This window comes from Orbicella franksi, unplaced genomic scaffold (genome assembly GCF_964199315.1).
Source record: "Orbicella franksi unplaced genomic scaffold, jaOrbFran1.1 SCAFFOLD_207, whole genome shotgun sequence".
Lineage (NCBI taxonomy): Eukaryota > Metazoa > Cnidaria > Anthozoa > Scleractinia > Merulinidae > Orbicella > Orbicella franksi.
The window spans coordinates 13,306-38,367 of record NW_027670633.1 but is presented as its reverse complement, the minus strand read 5'-3'; the positions used below and the strand labels follow the sequence as shown (position 1 = coordinate 38,367).

Genomic DNA, 25,062 nt, shown 5'->3' with positions numbered 1-25,062 from the left:
CTGTCTTAGAACGATATATTATTAATTTGCTTTAAACTGTTGTAGTTAATAGCTTTCTATTTATCCGTTTGTTGGGTATTTTCACTTTGTAAACATGTATCACTTCTTATATGTAACATTTTGTTTCAATTTCAAGTTGTACGGGATTAAGCAAGGACAAGATACGTTGATCGAAATTTATTACGAATACGGTATTTTATACTTTACAAAATGGTTTAGAGACTTTTGTTTTTTTCTCGGTCAGAGATCGCAGTCCGAAAAGAAAGCTATTATTTTCCGTTGATATTACATTTGACAAGTTTTACTTCCATTGTGTCAATAACAATGGCCAGGAATATTGCAGCTTTCGTTTCTATTTGAAAAACATTATTTATTTATTATCGGTTACAATACCATGGGTATTGTAATAATCACATGGGAGAACTACCATTGGTTAGTTCTCGAACCAGTCTATTTTAACAAAGAAGGGATTTCCACTGATTTGAAATATATTTACATATCGCGGAAATGTTTTCCTTTGTTTTCCTTAGAAATTAAAAATCTTCTTTCATCTTGTTACCTTTATTAAAGTTCTAGGATTTCCTCTTTTTGCAGGTGCAAAAAGCAAGATTTTCCAGTTTTCCTCTTTGTGGTTTCATTTCCTTACGGAAGTGGTGACGCTGTTGAAGCTTAACACATTCGTGATTGCCTCTTTATGCGCTAATTAAACTGTCTCTCAAAGTTCAAGGATTTATCTTTTTTTAGTACCTCGATCTTGTCATCTTAGTGAAGCCGGTGCCAGAAGCGGATTTTGGCAAGCGATTTGTGAATTTCGTCTACAAAATTCTCCGGTAAAAAAACAACAACAACAACATCAAAGATAAGCACTGTTTTGCCGTTTAAAGAGGGACATTAACAATGCATTGTGGCTGATGTAAGGTGTTGCGCTCACTGGAAAAACAAGCCATATTTACACCAACACAACCATTGTCTGCAAAACTTACAAGAGAGACCTTCAAATTTGCAAACGAAAATGGCCTCTGTGGGAAGCTGTCCCGTCAGTTTTGACGTGTTCGCTTCGAATGTTGCCCTTGCTTTGCTAAATGTGGCCTCTGGGATCATCGCCATTTGCAGTAATCTTCTTATACTCGTCGCATTTTACCAAACGCCCTCGTTACGGTCAATCTCGAACTTCTTCGTGGTTTCCTTGGCAGCGTCTGACTTGCTGGTTGGTTTAGCAGTTAATCCTGTTTACGTTGTGTTATTTGTAACCGGCTTGTCTTTTGATTACAGCCATGTCTGGCCTGCAAGACTCGCAGAAAACTGGCTTTGGATTCAAACTGTAATCACGTCAACATTTAACTTGACTGCGATAAGCGTGGACAGGTACATTGCGATTACAAACACTTTTCAGTACTCGCAGATTGTCACCCCTACCCGCTGTGTCGTGGGAGCGATATTTATCTGGACATTTTCAATACTCTTTGCATCTGTGCGATTTTTGATTCACGACTTTTCTGATTTACCCATCCTTTGGATTATTATTATGATACTTACGGTCGTTCTGCCGTTATGTGTCATCTGTTACTGCTATTTTCATATTTTCCGTGCAGCGAGGCTTCAACAACGACAGATTGCCGTGTTATCATCTGTAAACGCCGCTTACGCCAATACTGTATTAAAGAACAAGAAGGCGGCTTGGACCATTGGTATCATCATAGGTCTTTTCGTTCTTATGTGGACTCCTAACCTGGTTTTAGCATTTGTTGAAATCGTTACGGCGCGTAAGGGATCGTGTAGACGACTTGAGATTGTGTTGAGCTGGTATTTTGCCTCTTTTCTGTCGTTTTTCAGCTCCTGTTGTAATCCGTGGGTTTATGCTTCGCGAAGCCGCGAATTTAGAGCTGCTTTTAAACGCGTTCTGAAGTTTCGAAGGATCGATCATTTTACTCCAAGCGGAGCAACAATCTCGTTTCGCAGCTCTCGCTCACCCACACTGCAAATACTTCCTGGTTGATTCATCTCAGTGTGTTTTAATGAGGAGTTATCAAGTAAACTAACAATTTCGAAAATAGTTTTGGCCGCTTGGTTTTTATTGTGCAACAGTCATCAACATCAGAGATTTAAAAATTCGTATTTGTGTAAGGCAAATGAATTAGTTAATAAGCTGTGCATTCATCTTGATTTTGTCTTAAATAAATGATTGTTTACTTTAGTTTCGATGTCTTTGTATATCTCATTGAGAGTTCGCGTCAGATAATTGCCCAGTAGCGTATGTAGAAGTGTGCAAACCCAGGCGCCTTGATGATGTCCATCCATTACTCTATACACCAAGTTTTTTGGCAGGAAATGTAACCCTCTCATATATATTCTATTCAAAATGGTACCCTATCGCATATACCTGAGATAGAAACACTTCGCCCCTTTGCTGTACTCTTGGAATGAACGAAATGTTAAATCTTATGACTTGTTTTCTCTTCTTAACTTCAAAAAATGATTGATGCCTACATGTTATTCTTTTCACGTCGTATATTCTTCAAGTTATCTAACGTAGAACTAATTTAAAAGTAATGTTTATATTTTCTATTTCTTTGTTTTACTAATTGTTTGTCATGTGTTATTCTGCTTTTTAAGTAATCTGATAATAACTGATCCGCCTAGTAGTCCAATGCTACCATCAGTTTTAAATTTGTATTAATGTTTAAATTCAATTGAAATAAAGTGTGTAAGCGTGTTAATGAAAGGCCCTTTTAGAACACTTTAGGACAGTTTTTGTAATCCATTCTTGCAATGAACTGTAAGTCGTGAAATCCCTACCGTTTTACAGTAGTCTCGAAAAACGTTCCATTTTCGGACGGAGTAGGCCCGAGTGTGCAAAACGATAAAACTCGCAGGACAGTGATAATAATTTAGTGAACTTTCATTAAGTTGAGAAACACGTGATTCAGTTGTCACGATTAATGGGCAAAGAAAGAGTCCAAGATGGGAGTCGAACCCAGGACTTGACACTCACGGGAAGGGTGTCTCACCATTGAGGCATAGGGGTACTGGTGGCGAACTAACGCACAAACTGACAGGAGTGGTGAGATGTTTTTAGGCTTCTAAGGTTACCATTGACTAAGACGTTTGAAGGTGATCTTTGGTGAAAAACATCAGGCTCTTGACTAAATTAAGGGTAATTAAAAAAGGAAGGGTTCTCCATTTTTCTTTTACAAATTTCTTGTACGTCTCTTGCAGTTTAAACTCGGTCAGTATATCAAACGACTCGAGCCTACTGTCAGGTGGATTTGAGGACAGCAGTGTCCGTGTTTGGAGCCTCACTCCCAAGAAATTACGCATGCTCAAATCGCCCTCAGAACTCGCTCAAATCGACAAGGAAGCAGGTTAGTAATTGTAATCTCACAGCCGGGCTTTTTTCAAATAGTTTTGAATTTTTTAAGAACTGTAACTGCCCTGGAGGTGTTTAGGTAGTTCTGCGAAGATTTACCGAACAGGCTTTTGTTCTCCGACTTACTTAACGAAAACTTTTCGTGCTACGTTTGATTGGACGATAACAATCGGAATCTCTTCGGTTTTACGTTTCTCGTTTTCCGAGCGCATTTAGCGACTTTATTTCGAAGGAACTGAGAAGCTTGCCTATCTGAGGCCAAGGGACATGGATACAATGTAGTCTTGTGTTCTTTCTTTCCAACAGAGGACGTACTTGAGAGAATAATGGATCACAGGTTAGTATTTAAACGTCATTATTTTTATCGTGGCATCTGTGCACTCCTGACCCTATCTGCAACAGTTCCTGTTCAGCTGACCTTCTCCAGATGTTTTTAGGCCCTCCTCGCTTTATTTCTCCTGGCGGGTTCAAGAATAGGCCTAACAGTTTTTCAAAAGTCCATATCGCAATCCGTTTTAATCTTCTTCAATTTCTGTCCATCCGTACCTTCTTTTGTATTTGCTTGACATTGAAATGTTTCTTCACTGTTTTAAGGTGATTCCTTAGTGTTGCATTGCGCATCCCTACTGCGCACGATTTTCGCGTCATTAGCGCGCGCACATGAGCGCGTGCGTGTGCGAAAAGTGGGAGATTTCCCTCAAGCTAAGCTCGATAGCGAAATAAATGCCCCTTTTCTCTTAAACGAGCACGGTGACCTCCACTTTTTATTTTATAATTTCAATAAGAAGAAATTAGCAGAAATCTATGGCTACTTTTTTTGGCAAATGATATAAATACTACAGAGGGGGACATAACGGGCCCAACAGCGCATGTCCAATTTATATTTCCTTTAAGGGATAAAAAAAATGCAGGGTAGCTGAAGACATTTTTTCTGGGACGTAGATGAATAAACAATCAAAGAAAGTCAAACTTTGTGTGATGTAATACGCTGCATTGAAAAACAATGGAGCTTATTTGTTGCGCACGGAGATTACGAAAAGTCACCTAAACAACCGAATTTGTCAGCATTGTGGCGTGGAAAAAAGCACGGTGACCCCCTCTTTTTACTACGTTTTTAATATCTCCTTGTCCTGTAACAACAACATACCAAGTTTCATCGGAAATCTATGGCGTGTTCTTTTACTAGGGAATCACCTTAAGTGGTTATTTTTATATTTCACTCAGTTTAGCGGTCATTTTCTTAGTATGTCAGAAATCCGTTACGCAGCTCCTTTAAGCACTGAAGACGCGGAAATAATCTACACTTGAGTTGGTTGCAAATAACGTATCGATTTCAGGAGCCTGTAGAAGATAGATAGAGCGGAGTTGGTTATGAAACAACTTTGGATACATTCTTCTTTAAACATATTTCTACGCTTACTTAACCAATTTTATTTTGATGATTATTCCTTTTCTGAGTCAATAGCATTGTCTTGTTTCCTTCAGGACAGCTGTGGAGTATCGAAAGTTGATCGGTCACTCAGGGCCAGTATTTTCAACGAGTTTTAACAACGATAACTCATTTCTTCTCTCCTCCTCCGCTGACAGAACAGGTAGTTTTCATTTATCATTGTTATCTCCTTATCCTGCCTTACTTTTACTGTTTTAAGAATGGCTGACTGTTAGGATCGAGAAACGCCGGTCAACGACCCATTTGGCAAATCGCTCATATTTTGCCCAAAGATACCCTTAGGTGACCTAATTCTAAAAATCATATTATAAGGTTCCAGCGAATTTTTATTTTTCAGAAATTCGCGAAAATTTGAAAGCGCGGTTAAAGTGCGGTTTTTCGTGTAATAAAATGACCGAAATAAGGTGCGAGGACGAAGCGCTGCTAAAGTCTTAAAATAAATTAAATTGACTTCAAACTTCACACAAATGTGGAACAACCACTCTAATTTATTCCTCGTTTCAAACTAATCTCAGATATGTTGATATAGTGGTTTTCCAAACCATTTTAAAAACACCTATGAAGCGTGTGAAAAATAACGGCAAAATATTGGTCATGTTTAACAGCATAAAAATGCACCTGGTACCTCACTTTCCGATTATTTTACTTTACAGCCTTAAAATATCATTATTAAACATATACCATGCCAAGTTTCATGCTCGAACTCGCAGTATTTCCCTTTGAGAAAAACGAAAATCTATGTCAATGTGTTGGGCGCAAATAACACAACAATTATACACGAACAATAGACAAATCAATTTCAAAAGCGAAAGTAAAAGGCTATCATTAATCAATCAATTAAGCAATTCACTGCTATCAGTAGAAACATAATGTCCTCATAATGTCCACTACATAAAAACTGTTTTCAGACGTTTTCGATCGAAACATAGCGCGTTAACTTTGCTTAATTTCCTGTCCGCCGTCATGTCTAGTTTGTCATCGCGTGTATTTCTTAATGTAAACAACACTGTGAATGGTTCTCATAACAAACGCGCAGAGGTTTCCTGGAACCTCGATGTTTTCGATTCACCAAAACGCTTTAAGTTCGTCAAGACACAATAATGGGTCAACTTGGAATGCTGTTTAGCATTAAGGACGTTAAAGGACTGTAAATTAATCGAGTTGAAATATCTTGAGGCAAATCAAAATCGCGCCCTTATTCTAATTGCTAAACAGCCGATCTCCGTTCAAGTTCAAGAAGTCGAGAGGTTAATTCGGCAATGTATCACCGGTACAACAACAAAATCAAACCGAGGTCATCAAAAGTGTAAGTCTAAAAGTGTAGTGGCAAGTTCGAAGTAAATTTCGCCTATATAAATTGGAAACAAGAAGTGAAACGGTCTGACCCGAAACAAATAAACGAAATATTAATACGACTAACTTAATCCGAAAATGTTGCAGAAAACATACCTAAAAGCCGTCGATTCCCCTCAATACCACTCCACATTGCCTTAAAGAGGCCAAGCTTTCTGCTGTAAGAATCAGGGGCCTCATGAATCTGTTTTTATTATATCGTCACCCATGATGCGTGGCTGATATTCGAGACTCAGTAAAAGTTGTCACACAACCGTACGAGCAGCCCAGTCACGCTTCCACTGCTTTCGCGAAAATGTTCAACATTTCGCAATTACAAGTTTAAAGTAGTGACAGTAGATTGAAATGCGCCTTTTAAAGCTGTCCTATCCAGGAGCAATTATTTCTTGTTCTTGAATGGCTTTTAGTTGTAGTTACAGTCGGGGAGGGGACGGGGGGGGGGAGGTACTCCCGGAAATTTCGAATATCTGTATGCCATGGAAGATTAAGTGGTCTCTAGCTCTTAACGCCAACACTGAAACACCAGATGATTCTCGAAGTATCACAGCGATCACTAAGCAAAATAATTTTGAGTTTAGCTCCGCTGAGTCAGATACCTGTTGGCGCGCATATTGCATTGACCGTGGACAGGTGGAAAAACAGTTAAACCGGAAAAGCCTGTTGCACATTGTAATTCAGCGTTGTCCAACACGCAATCGGTTGGTTGTAATGCTAATCGTATTTGATAGAATCTCAAGTTTTCTTTCGACACATACTCACGTACTGGGGTGGTGACATACTACTAGATGGGCGTGGCCGGGAGCCACGAGTCAAGTCAGTCAACTCGCAAAGCTCAACCGAGAAGAGTGATAGTGAACCACTGGTGGAAGGACTGCAGATTGTCCCTACGCCTTACCCTAATAGGCCTCTGTGTTATTCTAATGAACTGATGCTGTTACAATGATACTATTTAGCTTTGTGAACAGGCTAATGGTCAGGGGTTTCTTTTGGAATTTACTCAGACATCGCTCTTTGTTTATTTCTGCTGGAAGCCTCGTTCTCTGAAGGAGACTTCAGGTCATTTTGTAAAGAGGTACGAACACTGCGACCTTAACATAAGTGCCAGTATCAACGGGTGTGACCGAGGAAACGTCTGCTGATGTTTCCATGGATAGTAACCACGCACGACAGGGTGTATTAATGCCTTCAAGGCAGCTGCATTCGTGTCTTTCATAGGCTGTCTACTTTAGAGAGGCACTTTTCACTGGAGAAATGTACTTAGTCCCTGGAGAGAAATTCCCTTATGGACTTAGCCAAAATGTGCTACAAACCCTGCTTGGAGCAAGCGTTGGCGCTTAACTCAAAGCCACAGTAGGTCACCAAGAAGTCCTTGTTGTTTTAAAAGGGGGTTGGGCTCTCAGGGCAGTCAATGACAAGCAGCAATCGTATCCCATGGCAAAATCCCGCGTTGGTCAAACGACAGGCCGAAAGCTTGACGCCGAAATGGTGGCGCGGGAGATGCGCAGAGCCCGGGACCCTTATAATACTCGTCTTTTTCAGGTGCTAGTTTTTCTCTCACAAAGTGACGCTCTGCGCCAAAGTGATCCTGATCAGATGCATGTTCAGGCATCTGAAGAGGAGAGAAATTTTAGTCAGGTAAAGGAAGTTGTAGAAATAGTTCAGCTCCAGCATCCTTTGGTATACGACCAGCAAGACCCCTGGGCCTTGGCGATGGAGCGTAGCCTAAAGAACCTGAAACTGCCTATGCTACGGTGCGGGTGCGAAGACATGGGATTAGATATACCTCTCCCATTCGTGCGCGGAATAGCTCCATACTCAGTGCTTGTGAAGTATTTTACTAACAACTGCATTTGCCGGAAGTATTCTTAGGAACTGTCGATGTTTGACTTCTTCGGTATTGAGCAAACATCTCTTGCCAGGGAGGGGGGGGGGGGAGGATCGTCAAATATTTGTAGAGAGGGAGTGGAAGTAGAGGAGGGAGATCCTTTAGAGGATAAACTAAGGGCCGAATTGTCTCAACCTCGTTCCCAGCGAATTTGGAAACGAGAGGGTGGTAAGATGAGAGACTCTGGGAACGAGGTTGGAATCGTCACCCTTTCCAAATTCGCTGCAGCGATTAATTTGCCTTTATCAACTTAGAAACAGATGATCTAACGTACTTTTTCCGACACTGCGCGCAGGCGTAGCGCAACAGTGCCCTAACAAACTAATCACTCTAGAACATCTGAAAACATAGATCTCGCGAACAGCTTACTTTCCTTAAAATAGTTTTTCACAAAGAACTACTTATTAATGATTCTTTTATACTGCAAAAGAAAACCTTTACTATTAGCATGTTCATAAAGCTAAATAGTATCATTGTAACAGCATCAGTTCATTAGAATAACACAGAGGCCTATTAGGGTAAGGCGTAGGGACAATCTGCAGTCCTTCCACCAGTGGTTCACTATCACTCTTCTCGGTTGAGCTTTGCGAGTTGACTGACTTGACTCGTGGCTCCCGGCCACGCCCATCTAGTAGTATGTCACCACCCCAGGACGTGAGTATGTGTCGAAAGAAAACTTGAGATTCTATCAAATACGATTAGCATTACAACCAGACCGATTGCGTGTTGGACAACGCTGAATTACAATGTGCAACAGGCTTTTCTGGTTTAAGGTTACCGTATACCTTCAGGGGTGTCTCACGTCCAAGCGATGTAGCGCGTCCGGTTTAAGCTGTAGATACCTAAACCCCTATATCAAATTAAAGCTTATAGAGCTGGCTATCAAACCATACTAAAAATTTTGAAATAAACTGAAGTGCCGATTTTTTCACGGCCACTAAATGCGAGCGTCCTAATCGCCTTTTGGAAGCTACAAGTCAAAGCGAATTTTGTTTTTCGCCAATTTATTTTTTTCCTCGGTTTCAGGACAAAAAGCGCTAAAAAAGCGTGTCTGCGTTTTTCCACATTCAATTGCAGTAAAAAGTTACAGAACATTTTCAAAATAGGATTTAAAAAATGTGAAGTGATCGTACAAAAATTGCTCTCGGAGAAAAAATATTTCGAAATAAACAATTCGCAGACACGTTTTTGTTTTTTATATGTTAATCTAGCTACTGTCCAAATTTGAGGGCAATCAAACAAATCCCCTTTGAGTTGTAACTCGTTAAAGTGTCTGCTTCAAGCGAAAAAATTTATTCGAGAAAACAGCGCTAAGAAAAATCTCTTGCTTCGCAAACAAACTCCGCCCACAAACGCCTTCAACTGGGTTCTCAGATCACTGAGCCAATCAGCGCTTGGAAAATTTACCACGGTGAAATTTACGCGTGAATCTCGAAAAAACCCTTGTGTTTCGCAATGCGCTCAAGACGGAGAGATAATTTTTCTGTAGCTCGGTTTTTCTTGAAGCTGGTCTGGCAAAATGGGGAAGACGAAAAAGGATACGAACGCTAGAGTGGCTAGGCGACGAGAACAAACTGAACAAAAGAAAGCGCGGCGGGGCAAATGTGCATGGATAATATTCCAATGGATCTCAATGAGTTGGGCGATTCATCAGTATCGGACTCAACAAATGAGTCAATGTAAACATCGCTGTTATCGCTGTCGAGTTCCCAAATTTTTACAGAATTTTTCTCTACTCTTGACTCGATCTTTTTGCCCGCTTGATACGATAGCTATAGCTTCATCCGCGAGGCCAACTTTCGCTTCTTCACTCATTGATGTGTTTTCATTCGTTCTTCGCTTTTTCGAACTGGTAAACAATGTTTTCCGTGGCCCATGTTTACTTATAACTTAATAGAATTACATCTAATACGAAAAATGCTTGGATCTGAGTAGCCAGCCAATTCGTGGTATCCATATATTCCCGCGAAAGTAGTCTCGGTTGATTGCGTACACGTTATAGGGCTGTCAATCAAGAGGGAACTTTTACTTCCGGCCGTAACGTAAAACCTCCATTTCTCCGCCAATATTGAGTTTTTTTCAATTTTGTTTTCAGAAATTAGAGATTACTCTTCGACCATTACTTTGAACCAAAAATCCAAATTTGAAGAAAATTGCCGATCTGAAGGTATACTGTAACCTTAACTGTTTTTCCACCTGTCTACGGTCAATGCAATATGCGCGCCAACAGGTATCTGACTCAGCGGAGCTAAACTCAAAATTATTTTGCTTAGTGATCGCTGTGATACTTCGAGAATCATCTGGTGTTTCAGTGTTGGCGTTAAGAGCTAGAGACCACTTAATCTTCCATGGCATACAGATATTCGAAATTTCCGGGAGTACCTCCCCCCCCCCCTCCCCTCCCCGACTGTAACTACAACTAAAAGCCATTCAAGAACAAGAAATAATTGCTCCTGGATAGGACAGCTTTAAAAAACGCATTTCAATCTACTGTCACTACTTTAAACTTGTAATTGCGAAATGTTGAACATTTTCGCGAAAGCAGTGGAAGCGTGACTGGGCTGCTCGTACGGTTGTGTGACAACTTTTACTGAGTCTCGAATATCAGCCACGCATCATGGGTGACGATATAATAAAAACAGATTCATGAGGCCCCTGATTCTTACAGCAGAAAGCTTGGCCTCTTTAAGGCAATGTAGAGTGGTATTGAGGGGAATCGACGGCTTTTAGGTATGTTTTCTGCAACATTTTCGGATTAAGTTAGTCGTATTAATATTTCGTTTATTTGTTTCGGGTCAGACCGTTTCACTTCTTGTTTCCAATTTATATAGGCGAAATTTACTTCGAACTTGCCACTACACTTTTAGACTTACACTTTTGATGACCTCGGTTTGATTTTGTTGTTGTACCGGTGATACATTGCCGAATTAACCTCTCGACTTCTTGAACTTGAACGGAGATCGGCTGTTTAGCAATTAGAATAAGGGCGCGATTTTGATTTGCCTCAAGATATTTCAACTCGATTAATTTACAGTCCTTTAACGTCCTTAATGCTAAACAGCATTCCAAGTTGACCCATTATTGTGTCTTGACGAACTTAAAGCGTTTTGGTGAATCGAAAACATCGAGGTTCCAGGAAACCTCTGCGCGTTTGTTATGAGAACCATTCACAGTGTTGTTTACATTAAGAAATACACGCGATGACAAACTAGACATGACGGCGGACAGGAAATTAAGCAAAGTTAACGCGCTATGTTTCGATCGAAAACGTCTGAAAACAGTTTTTATGTAGTGGACATTATGAGGACATTATGTTTCTACTGATAGCAGTGAATTGCTTAATTGATTGATTAATGATAGCCTTTTACTTTCGCTTTTGAAATTGATTTGTCTATTGTTCGTGTATAATTGTTGTGTTATTTGCGCCCAACACATTGACATAGATTTTCGTTTTTCTCAAAGGGAAATACTGCGAGTTCGAGCATGAAACTTGGCATGGTATATGTTTAATAATGATATTTTAAGGCTGTAAAGTAAAATAATCGGAAAGTGAGGTACCAGGTGCATTTTTATGCTGTTAAACATGACCAATATTTTGCCGTTATTTTTCACACGCTTCATAGGTGTTTTTAAAATGGTTTGGAAAACCACTATATCAACATATCTGAGATTAGTTTAAAACGAGGAATAAATTAGAGTGGTTGTTCCACATTTGTGTGAAGTTTGAAGTCAATTTAATTTATTTTAAGACTTTAGCAGCGCTTCGTCCTCGCACCTTATTTCGGTCATTTTATTACACGAAAAACCGCACTTTAACCGCGCTTTCAAATTTTCGCGAATTTCTGAAAAATAAAAATTCGCTGGAACCTTATAATATGATTTTTAGAATTAGGTCACCTAAGGGTATCTTTGGGCAAAATATGAGCGATTTGCCAAATGGGTCGTTGACCGGCGTTTCTCGATCCTAACAGTCAGCCATTCTTAAGTTGTCTGGATCGTTTTTAGCATATCTTGCAGTTTGACCGTCCGTGCTACAATTCACAGCTCCTCTCAATCTTTCCCATGAAATCTTCCCTTTGTTTTTGTGCCTAGCTTTCTTGTACCTCAGTTAACCCATCCCCTGTTGGTCTGTCTGTGTTCCTCCAGTAGACTATCGTTGGGTACGAAAATGTCACAACAGTCAATTTTCCGATTGGACCGAATTAAGTCGAGTGTAATTTCACGAAATCGGATATAAAAATCCCCGAGGAAGCACAATAAAAGGCGTCATTGTCTCAAAAAAATCCCAACAATAGCACTAGTCAAAGTGTGATATAAACTATATCTCGTGCTTCCCTCCAGATAACTCATTTCCAACTCTTTCTTGTTTGATATATTACTTCTATCCTTGGGTTGTGGGAAAACCTCTAACGCTATAGGTTTTTTTTTTTGTTGAAGGCTAACGCTTTCTCTTTTAATTTTTCCACTAGTTCGCCTGTGGAGTCTCTACACCTTCAGCTCGTTAGTTTCTTTCAAGGGACATAACTACCCTGTGTGGGACGTGCAGTTTTGGTGAGCACATCTTATTTATTACTTGTCTAGATGGACGACTCTCAGCTAGAGTATTTGTAAAATAAGTACCAGCGTTATGGGTTAAGAAAGGCTTCATTTTTTTTTTACATCGCTTTTGGTTTAAATGCTTTATTACGGCCATGACAATTTTCACGGTGGAGTGCAAGAAATAATATCCTAGGATCGAGCAGCTCCTGGGACGAGTATTTCATTTTCTCACCAGGTCTCCGTGCAGCTCGTATTTTTCCGCACCAGTCTGATCCATGCACTCGGCTGGCAACTCGATTTTATTGAAAGCTGTGAAACCAAAACCAGAGTAATCACATAATTTGTACTGGACTGTTTCTCAAAAAGCATGTCCCCATAACCTCCTTAGGGACTTGCGACTTCCAGTATCTTGGATCCTCCGTTAAACCGTGGATAACCTAATAAACTAATCGGAACTCAATACCAAAAAACTGTAACCCTTGCCAAGCGCGGGAAACATGTAGCCGGTGCCAGGAAAGCATGTGGCCGATGCGAAGTGCAGGAAAGCATGTAGCCGCTACCAAGCGCTGGGAAATGTGCAGCTGGTACCAAGCGCGGGAAAATATGTAGTCGGTGCCAAGCGCGGGAAAACATGTGGCCGGTGTCAAAAGCTGTTAGGACAAGTAACCGGTGTCAGAACTGAGAAAAATGCGATTAAAGCCAAGCGTGAGAAAGTGCACGCAAGCTAAGTCACCATTGGTTTTGGTTGTGCTCCCTATTGGTCATAAATGCTCGTTTACTCTGATTGGTTAGAGCAGGTTCCAGCGAAGAAACAAAATCATAATAATTGCTCTATAAGTAGGTTTTGCAATTAACAGCTGTTCACGTTCTCTAATAATGTTCCGAACCTCTCCCCAGTCCTCGAGGACACTACTTCGCCACGGCGTCACATGACCGCACGGCCCGACTATGGAGCACAGATCACCCGCAACCACTGAGGATCTTCGCTGGTCACGTGTCTGATGTCAATGTATGAGTTAATGACGTTTGTATTGAAAGACATTTTCGAATTTGTCTTTTCATGTGTTTTTCTTCCATGTCTGTTAGTTTCGTTTGTTGATTCTTTCGCCTTTTCTTGTAGAGAGTCGCCTTCCATCCGAACTGTAACTACTTAGCCACCGGGTCGTGTGATCGGACCGTGAGGCTCTGGGATATAAACACTGGTAGCTCGGTTCGGTTTTTCACCGGACACAAGGTACGCGTCAGACTGGATCCTGCTATGGTGTATAATTGTCTTTTAAGAGTAAATTGATTGTTTTTTTTCTAGTTGTGACTTTGTGTTTTTCTTCGTTTTTAGGGAGCGATTTATTCTCTGGCATTCTCACCTGATGGACGGTACCTGGCTTCTTCGGGTAAGATTTTGGTTTTTTTTTTTGTTCATGATTTCACCTATTCCCGCCTTCCCCCTGACCCCTTTTAACCCCAATCTCCCGCCGCCCCGCTCTCGGCAATCCGTTATATGAGAACAAAGGGGGGATTTAGAAAGGCCTTCCTATGATAATGTACTGAGTGGACCTTTGGCAATAAGTGTAGTCCTTGTTTTGTTTTGTTTTTTTGACATTTTTGCTTTATAGCTATTTCCTGGGTACCGTAATATTTATTGAAAGGCTTTCCTTGTTAGTTAGTAATAGATATCAACGTTTGGTTGTTTACGAATCACTATGTTATTCTTCAGGTGTTGACAAGCGCATTCTTGTGTGGGACCTCGCAGAAGGGACGCTATTAACAGAGCTTAAAGGACACTCGGACACTGTGTACTCTTTGAGTTTTAGCAGAGATGGGAATTTACTGGCTTCAGGTTTGTGAAGATTTTTCTCCAAATACAGTCACCTACTTTTCAGTAACGCTGGGCAGCGTCACAAGACTAGAGAAAACTGCAGGCTTCACTCACTTGGCCAGCAGCCGTGCAAATTTACTGCTGCAAAAGAAAGTGTTCACATAACAAAAGAGTTCAACTCCCACAGGATTGGTTTGGTACACCAACATGGCCGCCGTTTCATTGTTTGATACACCAATATGGCTGCCGTGACTTATATGAAAACACTCAGTATTTTGATCGTAAGCGTGTAAGAAAGAAAAGAATTTGTCGCTGGAGAACTGGTTCCAATGTCTCCGATATGTAAAGTAGAATCTACCCAGTGTATCAAAGTTAAAAGTCCGTGTTTTTCGTTTCCTTGCAGGCGGTGTAGATAACTGTGTAAAGCTGTGGAACGCGCGCTCTATTTGCAATCCTGATGACGAGGAAGAAGAAGGAAGTGACGCAAAGTAAGTATTACTTAACAGCGGTGGACAGGTGACTTTTTGTTGTGCGCCTATTGGTTCGGGCCCGTTGCCTAGCGAAGGGTCTTTTTGTTAGGAGAAAACAAACCGTTTGGAGATGTTGCAGAATTGCATTACTAAAATAGATGTGACACTACGATTTTGCAAACCAAGAAGAACGGTACTTGTTTTATAATGCAAGTGAATATATGAAATATCATATATTTGAACTGCGGGGAAAGATATGAAGACATGATTTATCATCACAGTTATACACACAACTTAAGCAGTTGTGTGTGTAATTGCGATCTTCGGTACGTGTTGTATTCGCACAAACTGATTAGGCACAATATTCGTTGTTCTGTGCTCGATTGAGATGGTAATGTTCAGTGATTGTTTTATGGCACTTCTCCACGAAAAGCCTTGACATTTGTTGGCTGTCAGAACGTATAGCTTCAGACAATGAAGAGGGGAGCATAAGATCTGAAAACATGAAGTTATAAGTGGTCAAGAGGGTATTTCTTACTAATATAAATCTACTAGCGTTCTATCACGAATGCCGTTCTCTGATTGGCTACGCTACTCACTATCTATTCTGTGATAGATAGTAAGTAGCGTAGCAGTGTGCCCTTGTTAACAAAATGACGGCCACTTCTTTGCGTTTCCCACGTGTCTGTGGAGAGGATTTGGATAAAGTTTTGAACTGCTAGTAGATTTATACTAAAACAATTAGATTATTCACTCTCGATTTCCATGAGCGATAGAAACATCAAGCTTATAATCTAATTGTTAAATAGAACTTTAACATCATTTGTATTTAAGGGCAGTTCTCATAACCTACGTATTTTTACTGGTGTTATCGTATTTTCTTGCATTTCTTTCTCATTCTCTCCGTTTCTTATTTATTTTGTCTTCTATTCTTTTTCTTTCTTTCACAAGCCGTGCGTCAGGAAAAAGTGAGTCGTTTGAGCTCGGATCTTACCCGACCAAGAGGACTCCAGTTCACTGTTTACACTTCACACTCAGAAATCTGTTATTAGCTTCAGGACCCTTCACAGCAACGCCCTGAACAGAAATTAAACTGTAAATAGTGTAAAGATGCGAACTTTGTAAATTAAAAATAGTAAAGTTATCTACAACTTGTTTGGAGAGTTCTCGTGTGCATAAAATAAAGGCAATCATAAGTCCTAGGGCTTTTCTTCTTTTGTGAAGGGAAAACCCCCTGGAGGGTGGAAACCAATACAGTGCCTTCATCTCTTCCCCAGGTTCCTCTCGAGCGTTCAGGCTCAATAAACTAGGACCAATTATTGCGATCTTTTCACGAGTTTTTGTTGAGATACTGAACTTTAAAAAGGTTTTAGCTGAGTAAACGAATGTCAAAATTCATTCCACACTAGTGGCATCGAAAATTTTATATACTGATGACGTCGCTCAACAGATCTACATTGTGGTGTCTCTGATTGGTTTTTAATTGCGCGGGAAAATTCAAAACCGACCAAGAGCCAATCAGAATCACTTCACCGATCTCTACTGGGTTACGTCATTAGTTTGGAATTTTTCTAGTCCAGTCTCACCCTTCTTTCGTGCGGGGAATGAATTAAGCGTGCGAGTACCCGTCTATTTGCACCTGCTGAAAACCCTTTGCTCGATTTAGCGTGGATTACATTTCTAGATGGCTCTAATTTCCCTTTTTAATAACTCCTGTCTCTTTATCCGCGTCAATCAACCTAAAACAAAGACGGCCAATGGAGGGGATTCGCAATGGGTGCCAGAGATGAATTAAAACTGATAAAGCAAAGATCGGAAATTTAAAGTCCATTTTCGTTCAATGCAGGGTTTATGGAGGTTTGAAGTGTAAAAAATGAAAGATTGTTGTTGAAAGAGCTGCTGGGCAGCAATAATTTCCATGCCGTACATCAAACCTACCTGTCTTATCAAGCCCGAAAGCTTTGACCTTTGTTGACAAAAAACAAAACTTAACAGACAGACTTTAATATTACTGACGGGGGAACGCGTATTCAGTTGTTAATTGACCATTCTCTTTTTGTGCCGACGAAATGAAATTCAGAAAAAGCTGACTTGAATTTCTTCTTTGGTCGCCCATCTTTTGTTTTCCAAAGCCAAGTTGTGAATTAAAAAGGTATTTTATAGGCGCTTGTGTTTATCTGCTCTTGAGAACTCCTTCTTTGTATTGTTTTAAGCCGTTGCTTTGTCACGTCAGTCGAAGTAGTGTATATGTTCATTATTGTAAGACTGAAACAGGACTTTAATATAGACACTTTATTAGAACTTGAACAATAAGTTGTTTTTCAGATGACAACTGGCCGCCACCGGTGCGTTTGAAATGAGCTCTCCTAAGTTATTTTTATTTACTCTTGAGCTTATTTCCTGTGGATGTTATTTACTTAGCTGTTACCCGAGTGGCGGGAGATGAAAATGGTAAATATTAATTGCCATGTACAGTCGCTCCCACCTCGTTTAAAGTTTCATTTGATCGTCGAGGTTGTCTGTGCCTTCTTTACGAAGGTTTTTGAAAGCTTGGATTTTCATAGCAAAACTGCTTGAAGTTTAAACTTTATAAGACAAACTTGAAGAAGTGAAACAATGAATCAAACGTTATCAAATTGGACCAAAGGCAGAGAGGGCAATTCGTCGTTTATTCGCACATATAGCACGAACTTTATTTCGTTATTGTTCATGACAAATTACGTTGTATTTTTAAGCGGTGCTATTCTCAACATCATGGTGGTCTTTGTTATGGTACGAAGTGGTAAGATACGGCAGAATATTTCAAGTTTCCTGATTTTCCACTTGTCTGTCACGCATCTGTGTTATTTTACCGTGACGTTGTTCTATTTGGGCGGGCCAGTTTACGACATGAACTCTTCAACATGTAAGGCCATAGTTCTCATCGACCTCGCATGCTCAGCCGCCATTTTTAGCAGTTTGGTCGCGATCGCCTGGGACCGACACAGAAACGTTTTGCGGCCTTTTAAGAGCCTGGCACCGAGACACTTGAAGACGTTTTTAATGCTGGTTGCCGCTATCTGGATTTACGCCTTTATAACGTCCGTTCCTTTTATTTATAGCGTTAAAACAGACTCTGAGGAAATCTGCCGTAAAGAGAACAACGGCACGGAAAATTGTAAAGAGTATAGCTGGTGTCATTTGCCTTCAGACTGGGTAACTCGGCTTTCCAAAACAATCTACTTTTTGCTGGCGTTTTTTTTACCTTTAATATACATGTTTTTCACCTACACAAGGATTGCCGTTAGTTTGTGGAAAAGAAGCAAAAATGGAACAATTCATGGTGCAGTTGCCAAGTGTAAAGTGAAATCAACTCGTTTAATGGTCGTGGCAGTTCTCGGTTTTGTCGTTTGCTGGGGGCCGACGTTTTGGATTGATTTACTGAGCGTGTATGGAGCATTTGAAAATACTTTCGTATTACAAGTTTGGTGTTGGATAGCGAAGACTTTAAGCTCTTGTGTAAACCCAGTTATTTACGCATTTTTAAGCCCTGAGTTCAGGAAACACTTTTTAAAATTCTGTTGTTGCTGTTGTACGTGTCGCGTGTGTTGCTCCCATCGCCGTCAAAATCACGGAAATCAAGTGCAGCCAGTCATATTAACTGGGCTAGCAGCAATGTAAAAACGAACAGTAGTTCTAAGAAAATCCACTCACAAACTGTGTCTACGTGTTCATGTAATTATGATGCCTTTGAACCCGAGTACAGTTCTTAAGGAAAGTCTTGCTAGGTGAAGAATCCATAGAAGAGTGCTAGAAACTAGTCTAACAAGTTAAACTGGATCTTTGTGTCCAAACTGTAACGTGAAATACGTCACATTTAACCGATTGCAATGTTTCGTCTCGTTGCACGCCAAGCGTGCCTACATTTCAAATATTAGCCATGGGATGACTCTTGAAGACGGCCTAGGGTCCAGTTCGTTGTATGAAAGGGTCGATAACACGTGTTAGGCATACAGAAGGGAACTTCGTTTTCACATTATTCCTCTTGATGTTCTGGGAATATTTCGTATATGAGCGAAGTACATATTTAGTGATGGTTTTGGCACGTGTTTTAACAAAACACGTGGAAACATCTGTGATATTTCCCTTTTATGTAGCTTGGTTTGATCAGTCTAGTCAAAGAAAAGAACCTGGGGGCGAAGAAAGACGGAAAAAAGATGGCGACTGGTACATTTACCCATAATTCTTAGCGTACGAAACCTTCAACAACGCTCATAAAAACGTACAGAAAAGTTCTAAAATCTTCAAACTTAGCAAACACAATGTCGTTAGCAGCGGAAGAAATATTGCAAAAATATGGCTTTCCTTGTACTTTATGGGCTGTGCAAGGCTCGCATGGTACTCAGTAGCTGGTGAGGTTGTCCTCACAAAAGTCAAGTGTATACACACAATAAACTTGACTTGGACGTGAACCTGAAAAATGTACAGACGCGATCATTTTTTTCCTATGAAGGACTCTGCCCTGCTCTGTTATCCATGCTACTCATATTTGGTTTAATTTGATACTCACTGACGGCGTATAAAATCACAGTGTTTTTAAAGTTGCCCCTAGCAACTGTAATCACAATTAGTCTGGCTACATAGCAGGGCCAATTTAGGGCCACTTTTCGAAGGTAAGCTGTAGTTTACTATAAACAACCCTTACGAGCAGGTCCTAAGCTTAACTACTCAATCTAATGTTAAATTTTATTCATTCTTTTAATATGTGAACTGCCCGACTATGGAGCACAGATCACCCGCAACCACTGAGGATCTTCGCTGGTCACGTGTCTGATGTCAATGTATGAGTTAATGACGTTTGTATTGAAAGACATTTTCGAATTTGTCTTTTCATGTGTTTTTCTTCCATGTCTGTTAGTTTCGTTTGTTGATTCTTTCGCCTTTTCTTGTAGAGAGTCGCCTTCCATCCGAACTGTAACTACTTAACCACCGGGTCGTGTGATCGGACCGTGAGGCTCTGGAATATAAACACTGGTAGCTCGGTTCGGTTTTTCACCGGATACAAGGTACGCGTCAGACTGGATCCTACTATGGTGTATAATTGTCTTTTAAGAGTAAATTGATTGTTTTTTTTCTAGTTGTGACTTTGTGTTTTTCTTCGTTTTTAGGGAGCGATTTATTCTCTGGCATTCTCACCTGATGGACGGTACCTTGCCTCTTCGGGTAAGATTTTGTTTTTTTTGTTCATGATTTCAGCTATTCCCGCCTTCCCCCTGACCCCTTTTAACCCCAATCTCCCGCCGCCCCGCTCTCGGCAATCCGTTATATGAGAGCAAAGTGGGGATTTAGAAAGGCCTTCCTATAATAATGTACTTAGTGGACCTTTGGCAATAAGTGTAGTCCTTGTTTTGTTTTGTTTTGTTTTTTTTTGACATTCTTGCTTTATAGTTATTTCCTGGGTACCGTAATATTTATTGAAAGACTTTCCTTGTTAGTTAGTAATAGATATCAACGTTTGGTTGTTTACGAATCACCATGTTATTCTTTAGGTGTTGACAAGCGCATTCTTGTGTGGGACCTCGCAGAAGGGACGCTATTAACAGAGCTTAAAGGACACTCGGATACTGTGTACTCTTTGAGTTTTAGCAGAGATGGAAACTTACTGGCTTCAGGTTTGTGAAGATTTTTCTTCAAATACAGTCACCTACTTTTCAGTAACGCTGGGCAGCGTCACAAGACTAGAGAAAACTGCAGGCTTCACTCACTTGGCCAGCAGCCGTGCAAATTTACTGCTGCAAAAGAAAGTGTTCACATAACAAAAGAGTTCAACTCCCACAGGATTGGTTTGGTGCACCAACATGGCCGCCGTTTCATTGTTTGATACACCAATATGGCTGCCGTGACTTATATGAAAACACTCAGTATTTTGATCGTAAGCGTGTAAGAAAGAAAAGAATTTGTCGCTGGAGAACTGGTTCTAATGTCTCCGATATGTAAAGTAGAATCTACCCAGTGTATCAAAGTTAAAAGTCCGTGTTTTTCTTTTCCTTGCAGGCGGTGTAGATAACTGTGTAAAGCTGTGGAACGCGCGCTCTATTTGCAATCTTGATGACGAGGAAGAAGAAGGAAGTGACGCAAAGTAAGTATTACTTAACAGCGGTGGACAGGTGACTTTTTGTTGTGCGCCTATTGGTTCGGGCCCGTTGCCTAGCGAAGGGTCTTTTTGTTAGGAGAAAACAAACCGTTTGGAGATGTTGCAGAATTGCATTACTAAAATAGATTTGTCACTACGATTTTGCAAACCATGAAGAACGGTACTTGTTTTATAATGCAAGTGAATATATGAAATATCATATATTTGAACTGCGGGGAAAGATATGAAGACATGATTTATCATCACAGTTATACACACAACTTAAGCAGTTGTGTGTGTTATTGCGATCTTCGGTACGTGTTGTATTCGCACAAACTGATTAGGCACAATATTCGTTGTTCTGTGCTCGACTGAGATGGTAATGTTCACTGATTGTTTTATCGCACTTCTACACGAAAAGCCTTGACATTTGTTGGCTGTCAGAACGTATAGCTACAGACAATTGGAGAGGGGAGCTTAAGATCTGAAAATATGAAGTTATAAGTGGTTTAGTGGGATATTTCTTACTAGTATAAATCTACTAGCGTTCTATTACGAATGCCGTTCTCTGATTGGCTACGCTACTCACTATCTATTCTGTGATAGACAGTGAGTAGCGTAGCAGTGTGCCCTTGTTAACAAAATGACGGCCGCTTCTTGGCGTTTCCGACGTGTCTGTGGAGAGGATTTGGATAAAGTTTTGAACTACTAGTAGATTTATACTAAAACAATTAGATTATTCACTCTCGATTTCCATGAGCGATAGAAACATCAAGCTTATAATCTAATTGTTAAATAAAACTTTTACATCATTTATATTTAAGGGCAGTTCTCATAGCCTACGTATTTTTACTGGTGTTATCGTATTTTCTTGCATTTCTTTCTCATTCTCTCCGTTTCTTATTTATTTTGTCTTCTATTCTTTTTCTTTCTTTCACAAGCCGTGCGTCAGGAAAAAGTGAGTCGTTTGAGCTCGGATCTTACCCGACCAAGAGGACTCCAGTTCACTGTTTACACTTCACACTCAGAAATCTGTTACTAGCTTCAGGACCCTTCACAGCAACGCCCTGAACAGAAATTAAACTGTAAATAGTGTAAAGATGCGAACTTTGTAAATTAAAAATAGTAAAGTTATCTACAACTTGTTTGGAGAGTTCTCGTGTGTATAAAATAAAGGGAATCATAAGTTCCAAGGCTTTTGTTCCTTTGTTAAGGGAAAACCCTGGAATCGAGGTTGGAAACCAATACAGTGCCTTCATCTCTTCCCCAGGTTCCTATCGAACGTTCAAGCTCAATAAACCAGGCCAATTATTGCGATCTCGCCACGAGTTTTTGTTGAGATACTGAACTTTAAAAAGGTTTTAGCTGAGTAAACGAATGTCAAAATTCATTCCACACTGGCGGCATCGAAAATTTTATATACTGATGACGTCGCTCTACAGATATCCGTTGTGGTGTCTCTGATTGGCTGTTAATTGCGCGGGAAAATTCAAAACCGACCAAGAGCCAATCAGAATCACTTCACCGATCTCTACTGGGTTACGTCATTAGTTTGGAATTTTTCTAGTCCAGTCTTACGCGTCTTTCGTGTGGGGGATGAATTAAGCGTGCGAGTACCCGTCTATTTGCACCTGCTAAAAACACTTTGCTCGATTTAGCGTGGATTACATTTCTAGATGGCTCTAATTTCCCTTTTTAATAACTCCTGTCTCTTTGTCCGCGTTAATCAACCTAAAACAAAGACGGCCAATGGAGGGGATTCGCAATGGATGCCAGAAATGAATTAAAACTGATAAAACAAAGATCGGAAATTTAAAGTCCATTTTCGTTCAATGCAGGGTCTATGGAGGTTTGAAGTGTAAAAAATGAAAGAGTGTTTTTGAAAGAGCTACTAGACAGCAATAATTTCCATGCCGTGCATCAAACCTACCTGCTTCATCGAGTCCGAAAGCTTTGGCCTTTGTTGACAAAACAAAACTTAACAGACATACTTTAATATTACTGACGGGGGAACGCGAATTGTTAATTGACAATTTTTTTTTTGTGCCGACGAAATGAAATTCAGAAAAAGCTGACTTGATTTTCCTCGATTTTCCTGACTTGATTTTCCTCTCGCCCATCTTTTGTTTTCAAAGCCAAGTTGTAAATTGAAAAGTTATTCTAAAGGCGCTTGTGTTTATCTGCTCTTGAGAGCTCCCTCTTCGTATTGTTTTAAACCGTTGCCTTGTCACGTCAGTCGAAGTAGTGTACATGTTCATTATTGTAAGACCGGAACAGGACTTTAACATATCACTTTATTAGAACTTGAGCAATAAGTTGTTTTTCAGGTGACAACCGGCCGCCACCGGTGCGTTTGAAATGAGCTCTCCTAAGTTATTTTTATTTACTCTTGAGCTTATTTCCTGTGGATGTTATTTACTTAGCTGTTACCAGAGTGGCGGGAGGTGAAAATGGTAAATATTAATTGCCATGTACAGTCGCTCCCACCTCGTTTAAAGTTTCATTTGATCGTCGAGGTTGTCTGTGCCTTCTGTACGAAGGTTTTTGAAAGCTTGGATTTTCATAGCAAAACTGCTTGTTGTTTTAACTTTAAAAGACAAACTTGAAGAAGTGAAACAATGAATGAAACGTTGTCAAATTGGACCAAAGGCAGAGAGGGCAATTCGTCGTTTATTCTCATATATAGCAGGGACTTAATTTCGTTATTGCTCATGACAAATTACGTTGTATTTTTAAGCGGTGCTATTCTCAACATCATGGTAGTCTTTGTTATGGTACGAAGTGGTAAGATACGGCAGAATATTTCAAGTTTCCTGATTTTCCACTTGTCTGTCACGCATCTGTGTTATTTTACCGTGACGTTGTTCTATTTGGGCGGGGCAGTTTACGACATGAACTCTTCAACATGTAAGGCCATAGTTCTCATCGACCTCGCATGCTCAGCCGCCATTTTTAGCAGTTTGGTCGCGATCGCCTGGGACCGACACAGAAACGTTTTGCGGCCTTTTAAGAGCCTGGCACCGAGACACTTGAAGACGTTTTTAATGCTGGTTGCCGCTATCTGGATTTACGCCTTTATAACGTCCGTTCCTTTTATTTATAGCGTTAAAACAGACTCTGAGGAAATCTGCCGTAAAGAGAACAATGGCACGGAAAATTGTAAAGAGTATAGCTGGTGTCATTTGCCTTCAGACTGGAAAACCCAGCTATCCAAAACAATCTACTTTTTGCTGGCGTTTGTTATTCCATTAATGTACATGTTCCTCACCTACACAAAGATTGCCGTTAGTTTGTGGAAAAGAAGCAAAAATGGAACAATTCATGGTGCAGTTGCCAAGTGTAAAGTGAAATCAACGCGTTTAATGGTCGTGGCAGTTCTTGGTTTTGTCGTTTGCTGGGGGCCGACGTTTTGGATTGATTTACTGAGCGTGTATGGAGCAGTTGAAAATACTTTCATACTACAAATTTGGTGTTGGATAGCTAAGACTTTAAGCTCTTGTGTAAACCCAGTTATTTACGCATTTTTAAGTCCCGAATTTAGGAAACACTTCTTAAAATTCTGTTGTTGCTGTTGTACGTGTCGCGTGTGTTGCTTCCATCGCCGTCATCAAGTGCAACCAGTCATGCTAACTGGGCTAGCAGCAACGTAAAAACGAACAGTATTTCTAAGAAAATCCACTCACAAACTGTGTCTATGTGAAACGGATCTGCAGCTAAATTCATGTAATTATGATGCCTTTGAACCCGTGTACAGCTCTTACGAAAGCATCGCTATACGTCAACATAGAAGAGTGCTGTAAACTAGTCTAACTAGTTAAACTGGATCTTTGCGTCCAAACTGTGACGTGAAATACGTCAACATTTAACTGAATGCAATGTTTCATCTCTTTGCACGCCAAGCGTGCCTACATTTTAAATATTAACCATGAAATGATTCTTAAAGACGTCCTAGGATCCAGTTCGTTTTGGGCCTTATTGGTTGAATGCCAACAATAACTGGAACCGAATCAGAACAGTTTTTTTTATCTTTTATCCTTTCTTTGTGTTTTCGAATGATTGCTTCCTATCCT

General features: G+C 40.2%; 3 protein-coding genes and 2 pseudogenes across 5 annotated transcripts; all 5 read left to right on the top strand.

The window, feature by feature from the left end:
• Positions 1-247: 247 nt before the first annotated feature.
• On the top strand, positions 248-2,188 carry LOC145473536 (histamine H2 receptor-like). The gene has a single exon (XM_081455036.1). It carries the CDS (start codon positions 1,013-1,015, stop codon positions 1,994-1,996), a length of 984 nt encoding a protein of 327 aa, XP_081311162.1. The 5' UTR covers positions 248-1,012; the 3' UTR covers positions 1,997-2,188.
• Positions 2,189-3,219: 1,031 nt separating this feature from the next.
• LOC145473537 (uncharacterized) lies at positions 3,220-16,218 on the top strand (annotated as a pseudogene). The gene is made up of 10 exons (XR_014044700.1): positions 3,220-3,362; positions 3,674-3,704; positions 4,853-4,959; positions 12,525-12,606; positions 13,492-13,603; positions 13,715-13,828; positions 13,931-13,985; positions 14,309-14,431; positions 14,814-14,898; positions 15,832-16,218. The product of XR_014044700.1 is annotated as an uncharacterized LOC145473537 (transcript).
• A 1,112-nt stretch (positions 16,219-17,330) lies between these two features.
• LOC145473533 (allatostatin-A receptor-like) lies at positions 17,331-18,782 on the top strand. Its single transcript, XM_081455034.1, has one exon. It carries the CDS (start codon positions 17,497-17,499, stop codon positions 18,538-18,540), a length of 1,044 nt encoding a protein of 347 aa, XP_081311160.1. The 5' UTR covers positions 17,331-17,496; the 3' UTR covers positions 18,541-18,782.
• A 433-nt stretch (positions 18,783-19,215) lies between these two features.
• On the top strand, positions 19,216-22,196 carry LOC145473538 (uncharacterized; annotated as a pseudogene). The gene is made up of 6 exons (XR_014044701.1): positions 19,216-19,257; positions 19,812-19,925; positions 20,028-20,082; positions 20,409-20,531; positions 20,914-20,998; positions 21,934-22,196. The product of XR_014044701.1 is annotated as an uncharacterized LOC145473538 (transcript).
• A 123-nt stretch (positions 22,197-22,319) lies between these two features.
• On the top strand, positions 22,320-24,727 carry LOC145473535 (galanin receptor 2a-like). The gene has a single exon (XM_081455035.1). It carries the CDS (start codon positions 23,611-23,613, stop codon positions 24,640-24,642), a length of 1,032 nt encoding a protein of 343 aa, XP_081311161.1. The 5' UTR covers positions 22,320-23,610; the 3' UTR covers positions 24,643-24,727.
• The last annotated feature ends 335 nt before the right edge of the window (positions 24,728-25,062 follow it).